The following is a 27,535-nucleotide window of genomic DNA, read 5'->3' as shown; positions in this document are numbered from 1 at the left end:
CTGTTCCCACACTCCAGCACATGCCCTCACCCCTCTACTGTCCGTGTCCATGAGTTATGCTTATATGCATGCATAAAAGTCCTTTGGTTGCTCTTGTCTCCCCTCCCCCCCACCCCGCTTCCCCTCCCCTGACTTCCCTCTGATGTTTGAGGGTCTGTTTGATGCTTCTATGACTCTGGATCAATTTTTGTTCATCAGTTTATGTTGTTCATTATATTCCACAAATGAGTGAGATCATGTGATACTTATCTTTCTCCGACTGCCTTATTTCACTTAACATAATGCTCTCCAAGTTCATCCATGCTGCTGCGAAAGGTAAGAGTGCCTTCTTTTTTACAGCAGCATAGAATTTCATTGTATAGATATACCACAGTTATTAATCCACTCATCTACTGATGGGCACTTAGGCTGTTTACAAATCTTAGCTATTGTAAATTGTGTTGCTATGAACATATGGGTGCATATATCCTTTCTGATTGGTGTTTCTGATTTCTTGGGATATATTCTTAGAAGTGGGATCACTGGGTCAAATGGGAGATCCATTTTTAGTTTTTTGAGGAAATGCCATACTGTTCTCCATAGTGGCTGCACCAGTCTGCATTTCCACCAGCAGTGCACAAGGGTTCCTTTCTCTCTGCATCCTCGCCAGCACTTGTTTGTTGATTTGTTGATGACAGCCATTCTGACAGGTGTGAGGTGGTACCTCATTGTCGTTTTGATTTGCATCTCTCAGATGATTAGTGACTTTGAGCATGTTTTCATATATCACTTGGCCTTCTGTATGTCCTCTTTCCAAAAGTGTCTATTTAGGTCCTTTGCCCATTTTTTGATTGGATTGTTTATCTTCCTTTTGTTAAGTTGTATGAGTTCCCTATAAATGTTGGAGATTAAACCCTTATCAGAGATAACATTGTCAAATATGTTCTCCCATGCAGTGGGCTTTCTTGTTTTGTTTATGGTTTCTTTTGCTGTGCAGAATCTTTTTATTTTGATGTAGTCCCATTTGTTTATTTTTCTCTTTAGTTTCCAATGCCCTAGGAGCTGTATCGGTGAAGAAATTGCTTCGGCATATGTCTGAGATTTTGTTGCCTTTGGATTCCTCTAGTATTTTTATGGTTTCCCGTCTTACATTTAAGTCCTTTATCCATTTTGAGCTTATTTTTGTGTATGGTGTAAGTTGGTGGTCTAGCTTAATTTTTTTGCATGTATCTGTCCAATTTTTCCAGTACCATTTATTGAAGAGACTGTCTTGACTCCATTGTATGTTTTTGCCTCCTTTGTCAAATATTAATTGAGCATATTGGTTTGGGTCGATTTCTGGGTTCTCTATTCTATTCCATTGATCTATATGTCTGCTCTTGTGCCAGTACCAGGCAGTTTTGAGAACAGTGGCTTTGTAATACAGCTTGATATCTGGTATTGAGATCCCACCTACTTTGTTCTTCATTCTCGGGATCGCTGCAGCTATTCGGGGTCTTTTTTTTAAATTAAATCGTTATTTTTCAGATTATTACAGTTGCTCCTCTTTTTTACCCCCATAACTGCCCTCCACCCAATTCCCACCCCACCCTCTGCCCTTACTCTCACCTCACTGTCCTCCTCCATAGGTGTACAATTTTGGTCCAGTCTCTTCCCATACCCCCCACACCCCTTTCCTTCTGAGAATAGTCAGTCCACTCCCTTTCTATGCCCCGATTCTATTATATTCACCAGTTTATTCTGTTCATCAAATTATTTATTCACTTGATTTTAGATTCACTTGTTGATAGATGTGTATTTGCTGTTCATAATTTGTATCTTTACCTTTTTCTTCTTCCTCCTCTTCTTAAAGGATAACTTTCAACATTTCATATAATATTGGTTTGGTGGTGATGAACTCCTTTAGCTTTTTCTTATTTGTGAAGCTCTTTATCTGACCTTCAATTCTGAATGATAGCTTTACCAGGTAAAGTAATCTTGGTTGTTGGTTCTTGCTATTCATCACTTTGAATATTTCTTGCCACTCCCTTCTGGCCTGCATAGTTTCTGTTGAGAAATCAGCTGACAATCATATGGGTACTCCCTTGTAGGTAACTGACTGTCTTTCTCTTGCTGCTTTTAAGATTCTCTCTTTGTCTTTTGCTCTTGGCATTTTAATTATGATGTGTCTTGGTGTGGTCCTCTTTGGATTCCTTTTGTTTGGGGTTCTTTGCACATCCTGGACTTGTAAGTCTATTTCTTTCACCAGGTAGGGGAAGTTTTCTGTCATTATTTCTTCAAATAGGTTTTCAATATCTTGCTCTCTCTCTTCTTCTGGCACCCCCATAATTCAGATGTTGGTACACTTGAAGTTGTCCCAGAAGCTCCTTACACTATCTTCATATTTTTGGATTCTTTTTTCTTTTTGTTTTTCCGGCTGGGTGTTTTTTGCTTCTTCATATTTCAAATCTTTGATTTGATTCTTGGGATCCTCTAGTCTGCTGTTGGAACTCTGTATAATATTCCTTATTTTAGTCAGTGTATGCTTAATTTCTAGTTGGTCCTTTTTCATATCCTCGAGGGTCTCACTAGATTTATTGAAGGTCTCACTAAATTTATTGGCGGTTTCTAGAAAATTCTTGAAAAATCTTATAACCGTGGTTTTGAACTCTATATGCAGTAGTTTGCTTTCCTCTATTTCTGTCACTAGTGACTGTTTCTTTGTCTCTGCATTTTGGCTGCTTCCCTGTGTTGATAGAGTGGCTTTGTGTGATAGGTGTCCTATAGGGTCCAGTGGCTCAGCCTCCCCAATTACCTGAGGTGGACTCTCTTGGTGCACCCCTTTGTGGGCTGTGTGCACAGTCTTGTTGTAGTTAAGCCTTGATTGTTGTTGGTATCACTGGGAGGAATTGACCTCAAGGCCAATTGGCTGTGAGAATCAGCTCTGTCTACAGTGAGAGAACTTCTGTGCTGGAGACACCCTTCTGGGGCAAGACTTGCTTCAGTGGGGCTTTGGTGCTCACTAAGTCTGCCCCCTGAGTGTGTCCCTTATGGATCTGAGGAGTTGTAATCTGGATGGTCCTACTCTGACCACTGGGTAAACTGGCTCTTGGATCTCTAAGGAGGTGCTAATTTAGCCTCTTCCTGAGGCTAAACAGTAGGAGCTATGGAGAGATCTGCAGATTCCTCTTCTTTGTTTGGGGTTTGGAGGTGCCCAGATGAGGCCCAGCTGTGAAGCAATGCAAGCTGTTGTGGGGCCTTGGGCCTTCTTTTGGATGTTCTGGGTCTCTCTGACCCAGCTGCAGTTTGTTATATAATTTTAGATTGCAAAGGGCCATACCATTCATATGCAAAAGCCTCTGCGCACAGCTTGGGTGGGGCAGGGTCTCAGGGAACTATCAGGGTGGAGCAAACAGCTATGGCTGCTCCTCAGCCCTGCCCTAAGAGGCCCCGGGTCTCACTGTCCCGCCATAATTGCTGCAAGCACCTCTGAGAGAAAGCCGCCCTCGAGTTCTGCCCGATGCCAAACAGTCCAGTTTCTCCCCATATGAGTCTGGGTCCCCAGAGACTCACCTGGAACTGCAGTTCAGAGCAGTTGGGAGCTTATGCCTCCCTCCCAATTCAAAAAGACAACCACATCCTCAGTTGCCAGCCCTTTCTGCGTACGCCTCCGTACCTCTGCACTTTACTTCCGCACCTCATCTGAGTCTCAGTGTGCTTTTCTCTTTCCTTCTAGTTGTAGAATTTCCACTCAGCCAGCCTTCCTGTGGTTCTGGATGATGTCCGTTTTGTCCTTTTAGTTGTATTTTTGAAGTGGTTGTGTGAGGCAGCAATTTCTGGTGTTTACCTAAGCTGCCATCTTGGTTTCTCCTCTTGGGGTCTTTATTTATTCCAAATGAATTTTTGGAGAGTTTGTTCTAGGTCTGTGAAATATGCCGTTGGTATTTGAATGGGGAGTGGGTTGAATTTATAGATTGCTTTGGGTAGTATGGACATTTTAATGATGCTGACTCTACCAATCCATGAACATGGTATGTTCTTCCATCTGTTTATGTCTTCTTCTATCTCTTTTTTCAACATCCTGTAGTTTTCTGAGTAGAGGTCTGTTACCTCTTTAGTTAAGTTTATTCCTAGGTAACTTAATTTCTTTGGTGTTATGGTAAATGGGATTGCTTTTTTAGTCTCTCTTTCTGTAAGTTCACTATTGGTGTATAGAAATGCCATAGGTTTCTTGGTGTTAATTTTGTATCCTGCTACATTGCCAAATTCATTTATTAAGTCTAATAGTTTTTTGATGGAGTCTTTAGGGTTTTTTATGTACAATATCATGTCATCTGTGAATAAGGGCAGTTTTACTTCTCCTTTTCCAATTTGAATGCCTTTTATTTCTTCTTCTTGTATAATCGCAATGGCTAATACTTCCAGTACTATGTCGAACAGGAGCAGTGAAAGTGGGCATCCCTGTCTTGTTCCTGTTCTTAGGGGAAATGGTTTTAGTTTTTGCCCATTGAGTATGATGTTGGCTGTGGGTTTGTCATATATGCCTTTTATTATGTTGAGGTATGATCCTTCTATTCCCACCTTGTTGAGTTTTTATCAAAAATGGGTGTTGGATTTTGTCAAATGCTTTTCTGCGTCAATTGATATGACTATGTGGTTTTTTCTCTCAATTTGTTTATGTGATGTATCACATTTATTGACTTGTGGATATTGTACCATCCTTGAATCCCTTGGATAAATCCTACTTGGTCATGGTGTATGATCTTTCTGATGTACTGCCAGATCTGATTTGCTAAGATTTTGTTGAGAATTTCGGCATCTATGTTCATGAGGGATATTGGCCTGTAATTCTCTTTCATTGTGTTGTCTTTACCTGGTTTTGGTGTTAGGGTGATGCTGGCTTCATAGAATGAGCTTGGAAGTGTTCCTTCCTCTTGAATTTTTTGTAGTAGTCTGAGGAGGATAGGTTTTAGTTCTTCCTTGAATGTTTGGGAAAACTCCCCTGTGAAGCCGTCTGGTCCTGGGCTTTTGTTTGCTGGAAGTTTTTTGATTACTGCTTCAATATCTTCCATTGTTATTGGCCTATTGAGATTTTTAGATTCTTCCTGATTGAGTTTTGGAATGTTGTATTTTTCTAGGAATATGTCCATTTCCTCCAGGTTGTCTAGTTTGTTGGAGTAGAGTTGTCCATAGTATTTTTTAACAATCATTTGTATTTCTGTGGGGTCTGTTATTTCACCTCTATCATTTCTGATTTTGTTTATTTGGGTCCTCTCTCTTTGCTTCTTTGTGAGCCTGGCTAGAGGTTCATCAATCTTGTTTATCCTTTCAAAGAATCAGCTCTTGGTTTCATTGATCTTTTGTATTTTTTTTTTTTTGGTCTCTATGTCATTTATTTTTGCTCTAATCTTTATTATCTCCTTCCTTCTGCTCACTCTGGGCTTTTATTGTTGCCCTCTTTCTAATTCTTTGAGTTGTAGAGTTAGATGATTTACTATCATTTTTTCTTGTTTTTTGAGGTAAGCCTGTAGAGCTATAAACTTCCCTCTCAGGACTGCTTTCATTGTGTCACATAGATTTTGGATTGTTGTTTTTCATTGTCATTAGTGTCCAGGATGTTTTTAATTTCTTCTTTGATCTCATTGGTAACCCAATTAATATTTAATAACATGCTATTCAGCTTCCAAGTGTTTGAATTTTTTGGATTGTTTTTATTGTAGTTTATTTCTAATATTAGGCCATTGTGGTCTGAGAAGATGGTTATAATAACTTCAATCTTCTTGAATTTGGGGAGACTTTGCTTGTGACCCAATATGTGGTCTATTTTTGAAAATGTCCCATGTGCACTTAAGAAGAAAGTATATTCTGCGGCTTTGGGTGAAATGTTCTGAAGATGTCAATTAAGTCCATTGATCTAGTGAGTCATTTAGGATTGCTATTTCTTTGCTTATCTTTTTGTCAAGAGCCGTGGTCGGCAAACCGTGGCTTGCGAGTCACATGCGGCTCTTTGGCCCCTTCAGTGTGGCTCTTCCAGAAAATACCACGTGCGGGCATGCACGTACAGTGCGATTGAAACTTTGTGGCCCGTGCACAGAAGTCGTTATTTTGTGGAAGAGCCACGCTGAAGGGGCCAAAGAGCCACATGTGGCTCGGGAGCCGCGGTTTGCTGAGTTGCAATTTGCCGACGACTGGTCTAGAGGATTTATCTAGTGATGTCAGTGGTGTATTAAAGTCCCCTACTATGATTGTATTGTTGTCGATCTCTCCCTTGATATCTTCCAGGAGTTTTTTTATGAATTCAGTCCCTTACTTTGCATCACTTTTTATATTTCATTCCATTCCCTTCTGGCCTGATATGTTTCTGTTGAGAAATCAGTTGATAATCTAATGGGAGATCCCGTGTAGGTAACTTTCTGTCTCTCTCTGGCAGCCTTTAAGATTCTTACTTTGTTGTTGATGTTTGCCAATTTAATTATGATGTGTCTTGGTGTCGGTCTTTTTGGGTTCATCTTGTTTGGGACTCTGTGTGCTTCTTGGACTGTGTGAGTTTTTTCTTCCCCAAATCAGGAAAGTTTTCTGTCATTATTTCTTCAAACAGGTTTTCTATTCCTTGCTCAGCTTCCTCTCCTGGCACCCCTATTATGCAGATATTGTTTTGTTTCGTGTTTTCTCCCTCAGACTCTCCTCCTGCTTTTTAAGTTATTGTTTTGTGTTTGTTTGGGGTTTTTTTTTTTTCAGTTACTGCTCTGCTTGTGTTGTTTCCTACCTCGTCTTCTAACTCACTGATGCAGTCCTCAGCTTCTTCTAGTCTACTGCTGATATTTTCCATCGTGTTCTTTATTGTTCTTTATGTCTTTCTTCATTTCTTCTTGATTCTTCTTCATTTCCTCTTGATTCTTACACATGTTGTTGAATTTGTCACCCATCCTTTTGTGTCCTTATAACGATTGTTCTGAATTCTTTCTCTGACAAATTGCTTGCCTTCATTTCGTTTACTTCCTTTTCTGGTGATTCTGCCTTTCCTTTTGCATGGGGGTTCTTTGTCTCCCCATTTTTGCTGTTCCTTTGTAACTGTTTCTATATAGTAGATCAAACTTGTTTGTCACCCAGGTTTTTTTGAGTTTGTCTTATATAGTAATAAAAGATGTTTTGTGATAAAAAACAAGCACAGAGAGTACCAAACAAGATGAACCCGAAAAGACCCACACCAAGACACATCATAATTACCATGGCAAATGTAATTGTAATAAAAGATGTTTTGTGGGACCCTGTGGTGCAATCTCTCAGGTCTTCTGGACTGGGTATTTTAGGGATGCCCCTACTTGGGATATCCTAGGGATTCCCCGTACTTGGTGTAGTTTTTGTCCTGTTCATGGATGGAGTTTCCTACCAGGGTGTCTAGTTATGTGGCTCACTTTCTACCAGGTTGACTGAATAGCACAAAATACAACTCGACAAGGCATGACACAAAGGAAACAAAACATAAATGTACTCATGACACTGATAGCCCCAATAAAAGTGACCAACAGAGAAAAGAGAATTAGGAGAGGGAAAGGAGAACAAAAATTTTATTGAGGAAAGGAAAAAAATGTAATAGAGAAAAGAAAAAGAAGAAAAAGAAAAAATAAATGGGGAGAAAACACCACAAAACAAACAAATAAACCAAAAAAAATGCAAACAGCAAACACCCAGAAAATGGGGTGCAGAATCTGTAGAGGCAGAGTTTATATACGGAAAGTAAGGTTAAGTAATTGAATGAATAGGGGAAGGACCATGGTTCAGTATAGAGTAGGTAGAAAGAGAATGAGTGGATAAAAAGAAAAGAAAAAAATCAATAAATAAAATAATAAAAAGATTTAAAAAAATTTTTTTTAAATGTACCTATTTTTTCAAGATTTTTTGGAAAAGAATAGAGGAGAGAGCAGACAGGCTTGAGTTTAGTGAGTTAAACTAATTAAACAATTAGGAGAAGAAGAGATAAAAGAGGAGAGGAAAAAAAGGCATTAAAAAATTGACTAGCAAAGAAAGAGAAAAGAGAAGGGTGCATGGACTAGGAGCAGGGGAGAGGAAATTAGATACATGAGTAAGCCAACAAAGACTACAATAATAATAACATGTCAATAAAGCAGATAAAGGTCAATTTTTAACAAAGGATAAAAATAAAGGAGAGAGAAAAACTAAAGTGGGGACAGGAGCAGAGAAAACAGGATGAAAAAGGGAGAAGTGAGGAAGAAAAGGGTGGGCAAAAAAATAAAATAATGATCAAAAATTTAAATAGAATAAATAAAAATAATACAAAAAAGATTTTAAAAAAACAACACAAAAAATAAAGAAAAGAAATTGTAATAAAAGATTAAAAAGTGAAGTGTCATTCGCTTTGCTGAGTTTTAATGCCCCATGGGGGCTGGTTTAAGACCCCACTCTTCTGTTCTGTCTGCCACTTCACAATTTCCTGTTGGATAGTCAGCAACGTGTTGAAGTTCCAAGAGATCCACCGGTACCCTGTGTCTGTCTCCACAGCCTTGGTTGCAAGCAGGCAGGACCAATATGCCCGCTTTGCCTATCTGCCAGCTGTCAGTCTTAATCACTCAAGCACCTTATACACTTGCTTTTTAAATGCCTAGTTGTACAAACTTGCATAGTTTCAAAGTGCTTTAATGGCCACTGTAAAATTTATTTCTGTCTCAAGCCCCCAAAAGTAGTAATTCTTTTGGACTTGTCTCCATTGTTTACTGTTTTTCTATCTCCTCATTGCCAGCTATTGTCAGGATACCTCAATACGGCATCTCTTGAACCATCCTAGTTTTCTGATTCTGATCCACTGAGGCTGGAATACCTGAAGGCCAACATTGTTAAGAACCATATCAAAAATAAAAATAAATAATTCCCTTAAAGAGCTTTGTGAAGTCTGTGAGCTTCAATGTATGGAATTTTAACATCTTTATTATTATTATTATTTCATGATTATTTGATGCATTTCAACCAGCTGAAATTTCTATAAGTGAGGTATAAAGTTAGCTTACACTTTCTGGTTTTGAAATTTTTAAGTTAATGTTTCAGAGTTAACCTTTACACTTATCTGGTTTGGGTCTATTTTAGTAATATATACTGAAACTATTATATTGTTTACTGTTACCTTAGGAATCACTAAATTGTGATAAGTACTATTTTCTAGAAAACAACCTAATAAATATATTTACATTTTAGGAGGAAAGCATTTGTTTGTCTCAGATGAAGTCCAGAACAATGGCCTCATTGATGCTTTCGGGACCCTTGCATCAGGAAATGCTGATATTTCCCAGAAGTCTATTGAGGTCTGAGTTCCAATTCCAGGTTTTTGTGTTTGTATTTAGCCATACCAAGTAAAATACTTTGGTTATTATAATTTTGAGTTCTATATTTTCTCAAAGTATGTTATTAATTAAAATCAAAAGTAAGTATTTAATAGAAATTCATGGCCATTCTTTAGATATGGCCAAATTAAGTAGTGAAATAGATTTTTTTTCTTTTTCTTCTTACATAGAGTTTGGTTAAGGAATAACATCAAAATGTTAAATTTTTCCCTAGTCAGTTTGGTTCAGTGGAAAGAGCAGCAGCGTGCGGACTGAGGGTCCCGAGTTCAATTCCAGTCATGGGCACATGCCTGGGTTGCAGGCTCAGTCCCCAGTAGGGGGCCTACAGGAGGCAGCGGATCAATGATTCTCTCATCATTGATGTTTCTATCTATCTCTTCCTCTCCCTTCCTCTAAAATCAATAAAAATATATTTTTTAAATGTTAAATTTTTCATAAAATATAGACTTTGCCCACTAATACAGCATCCATTTTTCTATGAATACATAAAAATATATCATACTTTCAAGACTTCTCTCACCCTTCACTGCTGTGAAATAAATTTAGGTTAGATGAATGAACTCAAGAACCTGGATTAGAAATGGAAGAAAAGTATCTTAGAAATTTATCCAAAGAAAGAGAATGAATAATCATTACAGATCTAAAAATTAGGGTTTCCTTTTTGTCTTCAATTACTCTTTTCACTGGCTTTCTATTTTATTCATCTCTCTTCTGAACCCAACTCATTTTTCACCTGTGCTTTAATAACACCCTCATTTTCTGTTACTTAGATTCAAAAACTTTGACTAAACTTTGATTTTTCATTCATGTCCAATGTAAAATGTCAATGCAGACTTTCAATTTCATTGAAAGTATTTTTTACAAAATTCTGTTTTTATCCCTATCCATTCCCACAAAATCTACATCTTCCAGTTCATTGGGTCTATGCCTACAATAAAACTTGACATGATCACCTAAACAAAACTATTTTTCTCTGGTCTCTAACAGTGAAGAGCACATAAATTATAGGATGCCGGATTAGGATTGTATGTGCAGGTTGATGTTGAGATCTGGTTTGTAGCTTCACCTTGCAAACAGATCAAAAATTCATCTGGGATCTAGCTTGGCAATGTATAGAGAATAAATTGAAGGAGAATAAAACTAATTTCTGAGGGTTTCAACCTGATTGACTTAGAAAATGATGATACTACTATCTAAAGTTCACAAGTAAAGAGGGAGAACTGATCTTGAAGATATTGTTTTGTGTTCTGTTTAAACCTTAGTGATTTTTAGTGGATGGTGGGACATTAAAATGGCATATCCTAAAGAAGTTTAAATATAAGAGTGGGATGTGAAAAATCGGCCAGAAAAGAAGGTCATTTGCATATAGGAAGTGGTCAGAGTTTTAAACGTGAACTTCTTAAACTGTATGGAAGGGGCAGAAAGGTTTTGTTTCCCTCACTTAAAATGGCAGCTGGAATACAGAGGAAAGGTTGCCTTCCACTCTTTACTCAGTTATTGTCCCCTAGTACTGCTATGTAGTCAAAGCTTTTTAACTTTCTTACACCTTCTTGATAGGGAGTCTAAAAAAATCACTCACATTCAGATTAACTTGATATTACTTGGTCCACTTTACAGAGGACTGAGATTTTTGACATTGCGATGATGTTTCAATGGTAGAATTCACTCTCTTATCTCAGTACTGATATGGAGATATTTTTGGTTAAGGACTAGGTTAGAATAGAAGTTGAATTTCCCATCATTTCCTGGAATGACACATCTGTAAAAAGCACTTTCTTGGTCAGTAGATAAAATTCGCTGTACTTGACTAAAGCCATCCTCAAAATCTTGAAAAACTTTCTTTGAGGCTCCTCTCAAAGAAAGATCCTAACATGCACTTCTTAATATTCAAACCTTCATAAATATCCTTTTGCCCTATTCACACTCTTGCTGAACATGTTTATTGTTCAGGGCTACTAACTCTAGGATGTGTGAAAAAGTTCATGAAGTTTTCACATCAGGAAAATATCCATGAGTGCTTGTCTCATTACTTCCTGGTCCTCACCTAACTATGTCTCTACTCAAATACTAGTACTGTAGCCACCATCATGAAGATGGGTAAACTGAGGGTTTCTCTCTCTCTCTCTCTCTCTCTCTCTCTCTCTCTCTCTCTCTCTCTCTCTCTCACACACACACACACACACACACACACACACTACAGCTAATTCTTTAACATTGTAGTATCCTTTAATGCTAAAATCTCAGGTGGGTGTATACAAAAACAACTGGGGAAAAAATAATACAGCCATGTTTCCAACTGTAAAACCCATTCTCCTGCTCTAGTGGTTTTAACTCAGACCCTATATGTCCATACTTTCTGACTAATGACTGTCACATCCCAATCAGCTTTCAGAGAGATCACAGGGCTACGGAGGTATGCCCTACATAAGCTTGTTCTCAGGCCAGAAATTAAGAACTATGTGTTTTAAAAAAAGAAAAAAGAATAAAATTACTCTTTTCTCCAGTCACTAATTTTATAATATATATTTATACAGATTGAAAGTAAGGGATTAACACTCAATAATAATCACTGGATGAATGGAACTGTAATAATTGATAGCACTGTGGGGAAGGACACATTCTTTCTCATCACATGGGTAACACAGCAGCCCATTATTTCTCTCTTGGATCCTAATGGAACACCAATGAACATTTCCACAGTGGATGCTGCTTCCAAAATGGCCTATTTCAGTATTCCAGGAACTGCAAAGGTAAGCAATCAGCTTTTTTATTTCCACATAAATCTGTTTCCTAGCTAAAAATACTTTGTTTAATATTCATAAATATGAGTACCAATACTTGTATCATCTTCAAAAAAATACAATGTACTTTCTATGCCTGTATGGTCCTGAAAATTATGGTGGCAGGAAAAGGAAAGAAGAATGTATGCATTAGGAGGAAAGAAGAGAAGGGAAAATTAGATAGGCTAAGAATAACTTTAAGGAGGCAATGTAGGAAATCTGTACAGCTTATTAGTATTTCCAGATCATAGAATAAAGAATTAAAAATCTCTGAACTCCATAAGGCCAAGACCAAGGCAAACTTTCCAAAACTTATTTTTCCCAGCTGAGATTTCACAAAGTTTGGACACCATGCATGACAATAGCCAGGATGCCCTATCCAAATTGCCTTGATTTTCATCCATTTTCCTTAAAAAAAATCTCAAAAATTTCAAAACCCTGTTTATTCTACAACATATTTCTAAGATTTATTTTAGAGTTAGATAATGGAAACACAGAAAATAGCTTGATCTGATATTCTACTTCCATTGAATTTTTAGGTGGGTGTTTGGACTTACAGTCTTCAAGCCAAAGCAAACTCAGAAACATTAACTATAACAGTTAATTCTCGAGCAGCAAATTCTTCTGTGGCCCCAATCACAGTGAATGCTAAAATGAATAAAGACACAAACAGCTTCCCCAGCCCAATGATTGTTTACGCAGAAATTCTACAAGGGCATATACCCATTCTTGGAGCCAATGTGACTGCATTCATTGAATCAAGTAGTGGAAAAACAGAAGTTTTGGAACTTTTTGATAATGGTGCAGGTAATTTACAGTGTTTTCCTTTTTTAAAGAATAAGGCTATATTTTCATAACTCAGGATATGTTATGGGTCCCGTGACAGTATGGGGGAGTGAGAAACACCAAGAAAATTGATGCAGATTGTGAACAACAGGGACAGCAAGTAATTCTATTCAGGTAAAACCTGCAAAGTGATTAGCAAGTGTCTTGCACATAGTAATACTCAATAAGTGTTATTTACTGTCATTATTGTTCGTCATCTAGACAACCGATGTCTATCACCAAATAGAAAGGTCTCATTCAACAAACTGAGAACAGCATCAAGAATTCTGAACAAGTATTTCTTGGGGGCACATCATCAAGAAAGTCTGGCCAGAGAGAGTGAAACACAGCAGCCATGAGGGGTTAAGGGATAGAACCTGGCCCCCAGCAGGGAAGAGGGACAGGCAAGAGTAATTAATTCCCAAACTTCAAATACAGTCCTGGGAACTGAGGCTCAACGGCAAGCAGAACTGCCACAAAACAGGAGGGGACATTACAACAGCATCAGATACCAGGTTTGACTAGCATGAAACAAGACACAGTGTGGGCCATGCTCTCTCCCTGGTGTGCATGGGTGAGCAGTGCTTAAAGATCTTTTTCACGGTCTGGGTTATTCTGGGAACTGAACCTTCTTTTGAGAATTCAGTGAGCAAGGGGGAAAAAAAGCACCAATTTGATAGTCATCTGGATTACCATGGATTTCTATCTGTATCTTATGCAATGTAATTAATTCAGACCATTTATAATCCTATCATCAAGAGCTGGCCCGTGAAAAATAGGGAGCTCATTCTAAGGGATATGCTTACAAAGGATATATGCTTGACTTGGAAAATGCATAAATTTCTCTTTTCCTTTACAATAATAATTCATTCCTTAATTTCTATAACAAGGTGCTGACACTTTCAAGGATGATGGGGTCTACTCCAGATATTTTACAGCTTATTCAGAAAACGGCAGATATAGTTTAAAAGTACGAGCTCATGCAGGAACAAACACTGCCGCACGAAATTTAAGGCATCCACCAAACAGAGCTGCATACATACCAGGCTGGGTAGTGGATGGTGAGTAACTCATGATATCTGAAACACAGTGCTGGCCGGAATACTTGTGAGATGATATGGTTAAGGCTTCAAACATTTTACAACTCAAAGTATAGTTTTTCACATTTCTGGAATGAAATTCTTAGTCATACTGGGATTTGCCTTTAAATTAACCTATGCTTTGGTACAGTGTCTGGCATTCAATAAATGTCAGCCATTAAATTAATTTGGAGCACCTTACCTACAGCAACAATAATATGCCAGATGTTCAACTAAGGGTGAAGGAAACTGGCTAATATATTATGTACCTAAGCATAAGCCAGGGAGTAAACATTTATTTTGAATATTTTTATTAAGTCAAAAGAAAAATGTATTGAGAAAGGTGATGATAAGGATTGAGAATTTATTCCTTATTTATTCTCCTTTGTTTTGTCTCTTATCTTGTGGCTTTTCATGGGCTTTCTGTTGACAATTGGAATATAACCTGAAGTATTACCCCTCGGCACTTGCAACAGGGAGGAAGGGAAGAACATGGTACAGTGGTTAGAGGGAAACCAGAACCAATTTCCCCAGGTTTATTCCCTGCTTAAAGATAAATTGAGAAACAAAGAATTCCCATTAAAAGCACAGGTTGAATTTTATAATATTATTTCCATTCAGGGCAGCCTTAATTCCTTAGCAATTCATTACCCAATTATATCCTACAATTCATTATCCTACAATATCCTGGTCAGGATACTAAAGAAAACAAGTTCTCCCACCAATTGGATGCTTATTACTTTGTCACTAAACTTAGTAAAATATACATATAATGGGGCAAAAGTAGGTTTACAGTTGTTCATGTGGAAAATAAAACAATAATAAATAATATAAGAATAAACTCTGTTTCGCTTAGTAATATATATATATATATATATATATATATATATGGTGGGGCAAAAGTAGATTTACAGTTGTTCATGTGGAAAATAAGACAATAATAAATAATATAAGAACTCTGTTTCGTATACTGTAAAATTACTGCAAAATTACTTTTGCCCAACCCTTTTATATATATACTAGAGGCCCTTTGCAAGAACATTCCTACAAGAATAGGGCTTCCTGCAGCTGGAGCAAAGCAGAGAAGGGAGCAAAACCCGCTGAGGCCAGCTTTGCTCCCACCCCCAGCCACTGCGGCTGAGTTTGCCCAATCGGCCCGAGCCACTGTGGCTAGGTTTGCCCAACCTGCCCCCAGCCACTGTGGCTGTGTGGGTTTGCCCTACCCGCCCACAACTGCTGCAGCTGGGTGGGTTTGCCCAACCCGCCCCCAGCCGCTGTTGCTTGGTTTTCCCAACCTGCTCCAGCCGTTCCCCCTGGGTTTCCCCTCCCATTCCCAGCTGCTGTGGCTGGGTTTCCCCTCCCATCTCCCAGCTCCTGCCTCCGCAGCCTTGGTCCTTTACTGTGTCCACGTGGACTCTACTTTACTCCCTTCGGTAGCACTGGCTTCCATGTTGTCTTCAGTCTTCGCTCAGAGCCGGTATATGCAAATTAACCACCATCTTTTAGCTTCTATAATTGAAATATTGTATCTTTTGGAGCTGTTGCTTCAGGAGCTCAGAGCCGGCGCCAGGCTTCCTAGATCGCCAGGGCAACGAAGCCTCCTGTTCGCTTCAGCTGCCTGGCTGCCGGCCGCCATCTTGGTTGGCAATTAATTTGCATATCGCCCTGATTAGCCAATGGGAAGCATGTTGGAGGTATGGTTAATTACCATGTTTGTCTATTATTAGATAGGACTAGAGGCCTGGTGCATGGATTCATGCACTGGTGGGTCCCTCGGCCTGGCCTGCACCCTCTGGCAATCTGGGAGCCCTCAGGGGATGTCAGAGAGCCAGTTTCAGCCCAATCCCTGCAGGCGAGGCCGAGGGACACCACCAGTGCACAAATCTCTGCACCAGGCCTCTAGTATGCATAAAAGATCTTTGGTTAATCTCTTCCTGCCCTCTCCCCTCCCCCCTTCCCTCTGCGATTCATCAGTCTGTTCCATGTTTCCATGCCTGTGCATTGAGTGTCTGTCCCCTGGTGATTAGTGGGCGTCATAGCTACTGGTCGAATGGTCGCTTAGGCTTTTATATATATAGATAAGTGAGAAAATAAGTAGGATGGGGATTCAATTGAAAGTACTAGTAGTGCTGTGCTCATTATAAACAAGGAAATTTTTAATGCAGAGAAAATTGAAGGGAATCCACCAAGACCTGAAATTAATAAGGATACTCAGACAAATTTGGAGAGTTTTACCCGAACAGCAATTGGAAGTGCATTTGTGGTTTCAAATATTTCAACATTTCCCTTGCCTGACCTGTACCCACCAAGTCAAATCACAGACCTTGAGGCCACACCTGATGGGGATATGATCAATCTAACATGGACAGCACCAGGAGACAATTTTGATGTTGGGAAAGGTAAGGATGAAGTGTCATGCAGTATTGATTAGGTGAAATATGCTCATGCAAAAAACAAAAGTATAAGGGTAGATGGGAGAACAATTTTTAATTAATAACTCAGTAAAGTATTAATTTTATAATCTGACTAGAGGCCCAGTGCATGAAATTCATGCATGGGTGTCCCTCAGCCCGGCCTGCACCCTCTCCAATCTGGGACCCCTTGGGAGATGTCCAACTGCCGGTTTAGGCCCAATCCCACAGGCAGTTGGACATGCCTCTCACAATCCAGGACTGCTGGCTCCTAACCACCTCTGCCTGCCAGCCTGATTGCCCCTTAACTGCTCCCATGCTGGCCTGATCGCCCCCAACTGCCCTCCCTTGTTGGCCTGATCATCCCCAACTGCCATCCCCTGCCGGAATGATTACCCCCTAACTGCTTGCTCCCCTGCCGGCCTGATCGACCCTAAACACCTCTGCCTAAGCCCCTGCCACCATGGCTTTATCCGGAAGAAAGTCGGATGTCCGGAAGATGTCCAGTTGACCCGGTCTAATTAGCATACTACCTTTTTATTAGTATAGATATTCTAAATCAATCAAATATAACACATTTTAACTGGTCCCATTTTCAAACAAAAAAAGGTAGTAATGGCAGTTTAAAAATAAGAATTCAGCTTATATTGAAAAATTATTAAAGCTTTGGATATGAGTATAAACTTGGAATAACTAAACAATATTTTGAGGAGAATGAATAAAAAGGAATTTAACATGGTATGATCTAGTTTCTAAACTACATGTACTTTTTTTTTTTTTAGTTAAACAGTATATCATAAGAATAAGTGGAAGTATCCTGGATCTAAGAGACAAGTTTGATGATGCTCTACAAGTAAACACAACTGATCTGCTACCAAATGAGGCCAACTCCAAGGAAACCTTTACATTTAAACCAGGAAATATCTCAGAAAAAAATGCAACCCACATATTCATTGCCATTCAAAGTGTGGATAATAGCAGTTTGACATCAAAAGTATCCAACATTGCACAAGTAGCTTTGTTTATTCCTCAAGGAGATACTGATGAAATACATCCAAATCCTAATCCTGGAATTAGCATTTCTTCTTTGGTGCTGTTAGTGGTTGGATGCGTGGTCCTTGTTACTATTATTTTAAGTGTCACTATTTATATCTTAAAAAAGAAAAAAAATCCAAACAGACCTAGTACAGCGTTTTAAACCGACCTAGAACAGCGTTTTAAAAACACATCAACAACAAAAGTGAAGGATATTCCTGAATTTTTAAATTCATCTTGTGTGATCATGAACTCCTAAAAATAACTTCAGAAGTTCTAGAAGGGATACTTAACTATAAACACTCAGGAGTATTTGAAAAATTGTAAGCCAATGCTAAAGTTAATAACTTTGTTTACTCATTATTTTGTTTATCAGAAAAAGTGATGAATAATAACATTTTTTACATTCATGCCAGGTTGTTTGTTATTTGATACAACAGCTGTCTAGAATAATACCTCAAATTTCATGAAAAAGTTAAAATTGTCACCCTGACCAGTTTGGCACAGTGGATAGAGCCTCAGCCTGCGGACTGAGAGGTCCCGGGTTCAATTCCAGTCAAGGGCATGTACCTTGGTTTCAGGCACATCCCAGTGGGGAGTGTGCAGGAGGCAGCTGATCGATGTTTCTCTCTCATCGATATTTCAAACTCTTTATCCCTCTCCCTTCCTCTCTGTAAAAAATCAATAAAATATATTTTGTAAAAGTTAAAATTGTCTATGTGAATTGTCAAATATAAGTGTAAGAAAGCAAATAAACTATATTTGAGTAAAAATGAATTTAGTCTTGGAAGTTTTAAGTGTAAATTGATGTTATTGTATTTGCCCAAAGTTTCCAATTATATTCTACTATATATAATATAAGTAAGGTCGTGTTTACTGCCATTCACTGACATGAAGGATACTAGCAAAAAAATCAGTTACCACATGTCAAACCATAGTCTCCCTTATTTTAGTTCAATATAATCATACATACTTCAAATAAAGAAAACTAAATTTTAAAAAATATCTAATTATCACTGCATCATAGCCTAAGATTCACAACCATAGTAATGAATAAGATCAACTAAAGAGAGAAAGTAGGTTGGGATGAGCAGGTTCACATGGTAGGCCATGGCCAACCCTGCCAGAGATCCTAAAGATGCTAACAAAATGAAACATAGAGCATATAACCATGGGCCTATCATGGTACTGAAAGAATTTTCATCCAGGGAGTAGGTGGACTTATGAGTCCAAGTTTACAAGCATATGGTTACCTTGTTCCTCCAAATGATGGTTTTTTCACTTTGCAAAGAGTTTTGCCACCAGAACAGGCACGAAGATCAGCATCATCACTTGTATCCTGGACTACTGTAGCCTTGGCAGGAATTATTTATAGGTTTGGAAGTAAAGCAAAATGAAAGCCATGTAAACTGAGACCTGGGGTCACTTTTAACAATCTTTAAACATAGAACAAACTTTTTGACCTGACATAATTAATTTGGTATAATTAGCAGGGCTGACAAAAAGGGCCTTGTGGTTTAAATTGAAGGTAGTAAAGCAAAGGAAGAGGAAATAAGTGGGAGACCTCTAATTACTGGGCAGTTTGAATTACTCTCAAAGCAATCTTTGGAAAAGAAGCTGTGCAGTAGGGCACTGGGACACAGTGCTGATGAAGCAGAAGGTCTATTAGCACTTAAGTTCCTTTAGTGGGCTGGCACCTACTCAGCCAGTGCTAATGGTTATGGATGCACAGGTGAACCTGAAGAAAATGTAGAAAACGAGTAAGCGTAGGACACCTGGACCTTTACCGAGAGGGGACAAAAAGCCTGAAATTTTGTGTTGGAAACAGAAATAATACACAACAGCTAGACTTTCCTTGTGTCCTTCCCACCCACCTATCCCACAGCTCTAGCAAAGCCTTCCAGCCTGGTTATTATTGCCCTCCCATATGATCTGGTGCAATAACTATGCTCTGATGACTCTCAGTAGTGGGCTCTCCCCTTCCAGGTCAGGCGTTGGTTTAGATCTATTTCCAGGACTGCATCCAGTAGCTAATTGTGAATTAGTAAGATTCAGAAAAATAACAATGACTATCATCGTTGTAGCCCCTGTTCAACTAAGACTCCACGTTCAAAAACCAGTAAGACTTTTAAGACAGCAACAGCAAAGTATTAAACCCTGCACAGGGACCTTCTAAGCACAGGATTCTGCACAAATGCATGGATCATGCCCACTAAGCCCCCCTCTCTCACTATAGCACAGGATCTCTCATTGCTAGGATGTGAGGTACATTTCAATTCCAGGAAAACCCCTTGCCACCACCCTACACTTCTAATTTCTACAGTCACATGGATGATACCTGTTCATCCTTCAGTTCTTAGAAGAGGTGTCACTCTTCTGGGAAGCTTACTTAACTCCTCCAGTCCCCCTCTGACCAGGTTAAATTTCTTTCACAATGCTGCCGGTGGAAATGGGATCCTTTTATGGGGTTGCTAAAAACGCATTTCAGGAGACTCACTCATGGGAGGTTGAGGTTTCACGCTAAGATTCATTGTAGAAGCTAAACCAAAGGACTACCCCTGGGTTCCCAGTGTCTCATCTCTGTCCCACCACGGAAAAAGTTCATCCTTGTCTTCATCAGGCCCAGAAATAGAGCCCGTGTCCAGACATTTTACGCCCAAAATAAATCCAAGCTTACATAGTCAATTAACATTTGACAAAGGAAACAAGAACAAACAATGGAATAAAGACAGTCTAGTCAATAAACAGTATTGGGAAAACTTGACAAATACATGTAAAAAAAACTATACTACCTTCTTACCTTCTCATACAAGAATAAACTGAAAATGGATTAAAGACTTAACTGCATAATTAATGGAGATATAACTGGAAAAGGCAGACCTGCTCACGAAGGTTGATGGAAAAGAGCATTGAATACACCACTTTATTGTATACAGTGTTTTGTGTGCTTATATCAGGCAGAAGTAACCCAATCTAAGGGTCATAGAAAGTCTCTCTGAGAATGTAAAATTTTATCTAAAACTTAAGGGATGAGTAGAAAATCACCAAGAGGTTAGAAAGTAGTCTCCCAAGCAAAGGGAATAGTATGTGCAAAATATTTGGGAGAAAAGCTTCAGGCCATTGAGAAACAAAAAGACTAGTCTGATCAGAGTGGAAGACGAGGCTAAAGAATTAGGGTGTGGGTTTTAGTGGGGTGGGGACCTTGCAAGCCTCACTAGGATTCTGAACTTTATCACAAAGTGGTACAATCATAACTTGTTTTCAAAAGCTCACTAGGTGGTTTAACATATCATTAAAAGCGTCTGTGGGGACACAAAAATGGGAAAGATCAACTGATTTGGTAGCCTTCCCAGAGAAGAAACATTTGAGTTGAGCATTGAAACATTCGAGTTGAGCTTTGAAACATTCATGAGATTCTACCAGGCAGCAAAAGAGAAAGGGCTTTGCAAAAAGAGGGAACAATGACAAAGGCACCAGCATATAAAAAGAGCTGGGCATGCTGGGGAACCGGAAGCAACTATACAGTACTATGGTAGAAAGTGGAGAGAGGACAGTGGAAAATAAACCTAACAGGCACATCCATAACATTTTTATGTATAAATGGTACAATATGGAACAAATACCATATGTTTAAATATTTAAAAGTTAAAATCATGCTAACAAATTATATGAAATTTTTTCTCCCTACATACTGTCATATTCAAAAGATGGTGAATGAGAGTCTGTATAGTGTAGGTAAATACAGTAAATTTACTTTCATATAGGCCTTTATTTACACTTAACAGTCTAAATATTATTATATCTTAATGCGAGATTTGCCAAGTCATACAGTTCTAAAGCAAAAGTTCATCAACTTTATGACTAAGAAAATTACATAAATCTCGTCAGATCACAATGATTAAGAGTCACCTACCAGGTTCTACAGCTAGTTGTTTTTTTGTTGGTGGTGGTTTGTTTTTCAAGTAATTCCAGTAATCACTGCATATCTGACATGAATAATTGGATACAGATATGAAATACTGAAAAGTTTGTGAAATTGTTTATTAAATGTAAAAATTAAAACTGCTCTTGAGTGAGGTTAGCCACACTAGAAATTTATAGAGTCTTGCAAGATATCTAAACAAATTATATACCATGAAAATCCAATTATTTCATTTTTTATAACAAAGTCTAACAATATCATGGTTTCTTTCATCACTTCTGTTGATTCTTCCTCAAATTCTCTCATATCTACCTTTTGTTTTCTTTTTTTATTACTCTAGTTCATTTACACCTCACTGATTACAATAGACTCATGTCTGATGTTTCTGTTGCCTAATACTCCACGTCTATATTGAAGCTCATATATCTTTCCTAAAACATAATTTTTATCATGTCACATCTCTGCTGAAAATCAGCAAGCTTCCCCTTTCCATATGATAAAATTCAAACTCCTCACTAAATGTCCATCTTATCCACCTCCTTCCCCTCCTTATACTATTTTCATAGCACAAAATTAGGTATCCGTCTTTCAAGCCTGAATTTCAGTCATATCTTCTTACCTTATCCCTGAGTCTAAATTCATCTCTCTCCTTTCTTTGAATATTATCTGAATCACACATTTTAGCATTTAAATATACAACATATGGGGGTAATATGTACATACAGTATATTAGAATTTAGAAAGTTGTATGTACAAAAAGTATAAAAGAACTAAATTGCAGAGAGAAACACTTCCTGTTTCAGGCAGAGGGACTGTGCTGAGGTAAGGCAAAGCTACCAGAGCTTTTGTTTATTTTTTTAATATATTTTATTGATTTTTTTACAGAGAGTAAGAGAGAGGGATAGAGAGTTAGAAACATGGGATGAGAGAGAAACATCAATCAGCTGCCTCCTGCACACCTCCTACTGGAGATGTGCCAGCAACCAAGGTACATGCCCTTGACTGGAATCGAACCTGGGACCCTTCAGTCCGCAGGCCTACACTCTATCCACTGAGCCAAACCGGTTAGGGCAACCACCAAAGCTTTTAACAGCCAGGCGGGGTGACATGATCATTGAGAACATGTAGGAGCACAAATACAGAGGTCATTCTCCAGAAAAATATCTTTCAAGCAGCAGGGAAAGCATAAAAAAATCACATTTAATACAGCTCATTTAAAGAAAGTTGGTTAGAGATTAAGTTTCTGATATTTTATGACAATTTTTACTCCTGATGTCCACTTCAATTTTAGATACAATTTAAGAATGATTTATTGAGCCATAGCTGGTTTGGCTCAATGGATAGAGCGTTGGCCTATGGACTGAGGGGTCCCAGGTTTGATTCCGGTCAAGGGCACATGCCTGGTTTTGCAGCTCAATCCCCACTAGGGGGCATGCAGGAGACAGCCAATCAAGGATTCTCTCTCATCATTGATGTTTCTATCTCTCCCTCTCCCTTCCTCTTTGAAATCAATAAATATATTTTTTTAAAAAAATAAAATAAATATGTTTTAAAAAAGAATGATTTAGTGAAAGGTTTTCTGTCCTCAAAATTATCCAAAAATAAATAGCTATTAAACTCTGAAAGACCTGCATTGTACTTAACTCTAAGTTTTCATGACTAAATAGCCAAAAGAAAATGTGATTATTCAACCTAAAATTGAAACAATATTTTAAGAAATTATATTGATTCATAAAAACTGATTATGGAATCCCACATTCTCTTGGAGCTTCTGCCAACAACTACTCTAAATTAGAAACAAAATAAACTACTTACACAATAATTTTCAAAGGTGACACTGATTCACTTTCTTTAAGAAGCAGTATGGCCTGGCCAGGTGGCTTGATTGGTTGGAGTATCATTCTGCACACCAAAAGGTTGCAGGTTTGATTCCCAGTCAGGGCACATGCCTAAGTTACATGTGTGATCCCCAGTTAGGTCATATGCGAGAGGCAATCAATTAATATTTCATCTCACATAGATGTTTCTCAATGTCTATGTTTCTCTCTTTCTCTCTCCCATCTTCTCTCTAAAATCAATTTTAAAAAAATTATATCCTTGGGTGAGGATTTTTTTTTTTTAAAAAAAGGTAGTATATGTCACATATACTTAAATACATAGATTCTGAAACTGGATGGCATGAGTTTAAATCCTAAATTGCCCCTTCCTGAAAGTGTGATTGAGGACAAATTAATTATCTTCTTTTCCTCAGCTTCCCGAAGAATGGTCTTTTTCTAAAACCTTTGCTGATTCCCTCCATCATATAGAATCTATTCCTCAACTTTTGGCTCCTTAGCACTGTATTTGTAACTCTCTTATAGAACTTTTCTTACTTTACCTTGTATTTCACTCTTTTTTAGTCCAATGTAATTCATGCAATGAATCTGCAGGTTCTTGGGAGGCAGTGTTTGTGTTTTACTCATTTCTATTCTTCAAAGAGCAAAGCACTGGACCTGGCACATAAATAGAAGCACTTGTATATTTTTTCATATGAATTAAAAGGGATAAGGAAAAACAAGGATAAACATCACCTGAGGGCCCACTATGTACCAGGCACTATGTAAGTGCTTCCACACACGTTATTTCATTTAATCTCCACAACATTCCACCAAGATAGGTATTACTGTCTATATTTTACAGTTGAGGGAATTCAGGTTGAAAGAATTTAAACTCGGAAAAAATAATCTCTTCCTCCAAGATGTTTATAATCTAGTAGGAAGTTGTAGTGTGTGTATTAGTGATAATAAATGTACTACAAGTAGTATGTGACAAGTGGTTCAAATGAGTTCAAAAGAAGGAAAGATTAATTCTAACATGGAGATTTGAGAAGATTATTATGAGTGAGCCACACCTCAACTGGACTGGCAAGAGGAGGACCCTGTCAAAGAAATTATAGTTTCACTTCCTTCTCTAGTCTTTTTCAGGCAGGCTCAGGCTCCTCATTCCCCAGTTAAATGCTGAAAGACTGTATTTAAAGTTTTACAAAAGAAACCATTGAAAATGTAGGATATAACAGGAAAACTTTTACAATAAATTTTGTACTCATAATACATAATGTTTAATGATGATTGATAACATTTAGTGAGTGCTTATTAAGTGCCAGGAGTCTTGTAAGAAGTGCTTTCCATAGATTATTTCATTTAAACATCCATAATTTTTCCAATATCACAAAGGAAAAACTAGACCTAAAAAGATCCGCAAACTCTTAGTAAGAATCACATAACTCTTAAATGATCAAAGCAAGGGTCAGGTTTCCATTCATCTGACTCCAAAGCCAGTTACAATTCTATTTCAATCTAAGAACAATCAAAAAAATTTTTTAATTGTAGCATATTTTCCCAAGTTATGCAAGGACTTAAAACTTCCAATGCTATTTGAAAAATGACATACACAGTAGTCATCACAGACGGTAACAAAAACAAAAACAAAAACATTTTCCCTTGCCAAAACCGGTTTGGCTCAGTGGATAGAGTGTCGGCCTGTGGACTGAGAGGTCCCGGGTTCGATTCCGGTCAAGGGCATGTGCCTGGGTTGCGGGCACATCCCCAGTGGGAGGTGTGCAGGAGGCAGCTGATCGATGTTTCTCTCTCATCGATGTTTCTAACTCTCTATCTCTCTCCCTTCCTCTCTGTAAAAAATCAATAAAATATATTTTAAAAAAAAAAAAAAAAAAAAAAAAAAAAAAAAAAAAAACCATTTTCCCTTGCATCATAGCTGTCCCTGAACACTGTGTTTTTATTACTTCCATCTGGAAGAATTTAAACCATACAATTTACTGCCACACTGACTCCATTTCTTTTATTCATTTTCTTTTTTTTTTTAAATGGACCTTTTTCATCTGATCTTTCCTGGTGCTTTCATTTTAATTCTTCTTTCTTCCATAGAGTGCTTTCTGTAAACAGATCGAGGAGGAAGAGGAGGAGGATTGGCCACTGCAATGAGGATGATGATTACATAAAAAATCTAAAAGAACTGCTCAATTCAATGAGTATTTAACACCTTAGTAATCTTAGTATGACTAATGTGTTCAACATAATCCCCATTGAGTAAGATAAGGAAGTTCATCAAAGTATTTTAGTAGTTTATTGTATTATATCTATGCAAATATTTTGATCTAGATTTAAATTCCCAAGTTAAGCAGATATATAAATACTCTCCTTACATTTCAAAAAGGTCTATCGTAACATGAGCAAAAATGGTGCTCAATCTAACCGTTATTCTGTTCCTAGTTTTACATTTCTTGCCTGGAGTGAAAAGTTCAATGGTAAGTTTGAATAATAATGGATATGATGGCATCGTCATTGCAATTAACCCCAGTGTACCAGAAGATGAAAAACTCATTCAAAACATAAAGGTAAGAAAATAAATTTTATTATCCACTTATTTTTATTTCAATAAATATTTTCAACTCATGTTGGTTGTCTAGTCACATACACGCACTCACACAGAGTTATAACTTTCCAAAATTGCTTTGACAGTAAATATCAATTATAGAATATGTCAAAATTAATATATGCTTAATTTAAATATGATTTGTCATATATTAACAATATTAGTCATTACCTAATAAATTATTTTAAAGGCTGAAGTACTAATAGTTTTTTCAACTCGTTTGACTAAAAGAAAGACCCTAGAGCTAGTGAAAAATTCTTTTCAAATTTCATCTTTCTTAAGCTACTTTTATAATATTTCAATGACTAACTCTTAAGCCTTAGGGGTAAGTATCTTATACATTTTTCAATTGTTTATACTTTTTCAACTATGAAATACTCAAAACTCTTTTGTATTTGATTTTAAAGAAAATATTACTTCTTTTTTAATTTTATTTACTTCCTCATTTTGTTAGCATAGTTTTTTTAAATTTTATATATAGCATTTTAATATATACAATCTTCTTTGGTCCTTCCAATATCCCTATGAGATGGTCAAGAACAGAGATCCATATACACTTCAATATGGATCTGTATTAAAGTAAAAAATAGAGTTGGTTTTTAAGTGTATGAAAATGAGTTCGCAAACTAGAGAGATATGGTAAAAATTCACCCTATTTTTCAATTAGTCTTTGCCAAAATATGTTGGGAAAGGGAGCTTGGATTTGCTATTTCTTGTATGTATATACACTTTTATGCTCATTTCATTGTGAAATTGTTACCACAAGGTATCTTAAATTTTGTCAGGAAATGGTAACTGAAGCTTCTACTTACCTATTTCATGCAACCAAACGAAGAATTTATTTCAGGAATGTAAGCATTTTAATTCCAGTGACCTGGAAGTCAAAATCAGAGTACTTAATGTCAAAACAAGAATCATATGAACAGGTAAGATATTTTATCTAGCTCCTAAACTGTTTCTTTCTTCTTCCTGTTCTTTTTAAAATTTAATACTAATAATACCTTAGCAATTACTAATCACTACTTTAGTAATTAAATTAATGTTATTACTTCTCTTAATTTGGATGAAGAATTCCTTGCTATTGAGATCTGTTTTGGTTTGTTTGTTCTGCTTTTTAGGCAGATGTTATAGTTGCTAATCCTTACCTAAAATATGGAGATGACCCCTATACACTTCAATATGGACAATGTGGAGAAAAAGGACAATACATACATTTTACTCCTAACTTTTTCTTGACTAATAATTTGCATATCTATGGATCCCCAGGCAAGGATATCCTTTTTATACTTCTACTAGAGGCCCGGTGCACAAAAATTTGTGCACTCGGGGGGGAAAGGGGGTCCCTCAGCCCGGCCTGTGCCCTCTCACAGTCTGGAACCCCTCGGGAGATAACGACCTGCTGGCTTAGGCCTGCTTCCAGGTGGCAGAGGGCAGGCCCAATCCCTAGGTGCAGCCCCTGGTCGGGCTCAGAGCAGGGCTGATTGGGGAGTTGGAGCGCCGCCCCCTGTCATGCACAGAGCAGGGCGGATCGGGAGGTTGTGATGCCACCCTCAGTCACACTCAGGGTAGGGCCGATTGGGGGGTTGGGGCACCGCCCCCTGTCACACTCAAGGCAGGGTCGATGAGGACGTTGCAGCACCACCCCCTGTCATGCACAGAGCAGGGCCAATCAGGGGGTTGGGGCACTGACCCCTGTCACTCACAGAGCAGGGCCAATCAGGGGGTTGGGGCACTGACCCCT

The 27,535-nt window shown here is 38.0% G+C and overlaps 2 protein-coding genes across 2 annotated transcripts in view; both read left to right on the top strand.

The window, feature by feature from the left end:
- Positions 1 to 17,604, top strand: part of CLCA4 (chloride channel accessory 4) — a 39,983-nt gene extending 22,379 nt beyond the window's left edge. Inside the window, exons 9-14 of the mRNA XM_006093927.1 lie at positions 9,166 to 9,272; positions 11,846 to 12,061; positions 12,631 to 12,898; positions 13,807 to 13,977; positions 16,161 to 16,394; positions 17,189 to 17,604. Of these exons, the coding sequence (XP_006093989.1) occupies positions 9,166 to 9,272; positions 11,846 to 12,061; positions 12,631 to 12,898; positions 13,807 to 13,977; positions 16,161 to 16,394; positions 17,189 to 17,604 (1,412 nt within the window). The remainder of the gene's footprint in view (positions 1 to 9,165; positions 9,273 to 11,845; positions 12,062 to 12,630; positions 12,899 to 13,806; positions 13,978 to 16,160; positions 16,395 to 17,188) is intronic.
- A 7,988-nt stretch (positions 17,605 to 25,592) lies between these two features.
- The window catches only part of LOC102432967 (calcium-activated chloride channel regulator 1-like), a 24,555-nt gene continuing 22,612 nt past the window's right edge, over positions 25,593 to 27,535 (top strand). The window contains exons 1-3 of the mRNA XM_006093926.3: positions 25,593 to 25,756; positions 26,580 to 26,720; positions 26,913 to 27,060. Coding sequence (XP_006093988.1) covers positions 25,598 to 25,756; positions 26,580 to 26,720; positions 26,913 to 27,060 — 448 coding nt within the window. The 5' untranslated portion in view covers positions 25,593 to 25,597. The remainder of the gene's footprint in view (positions 25,757 to 26,579; positions 26,721 to 26,912; positions 27,061 to 27,535) is intronic.

This window comes from Myotis lucifugus, unplaced genomic scaffold (assembly GCF_000147115.1).
Source record: "Myotis lucifugus unplaced genomic scaffold, Myoluc2.0 scaffold_126, whole genome shotgun sequence".
Lineage (NCBI taxonomy): Eukaryota > Metazoa > Chordata > Mammalia > Chiroptera > Vespertilionidae > Myotis > Myotis lucifugus.
This window is presented reverse-complemented; position numbering and strand designations above follow the sequence as displayed.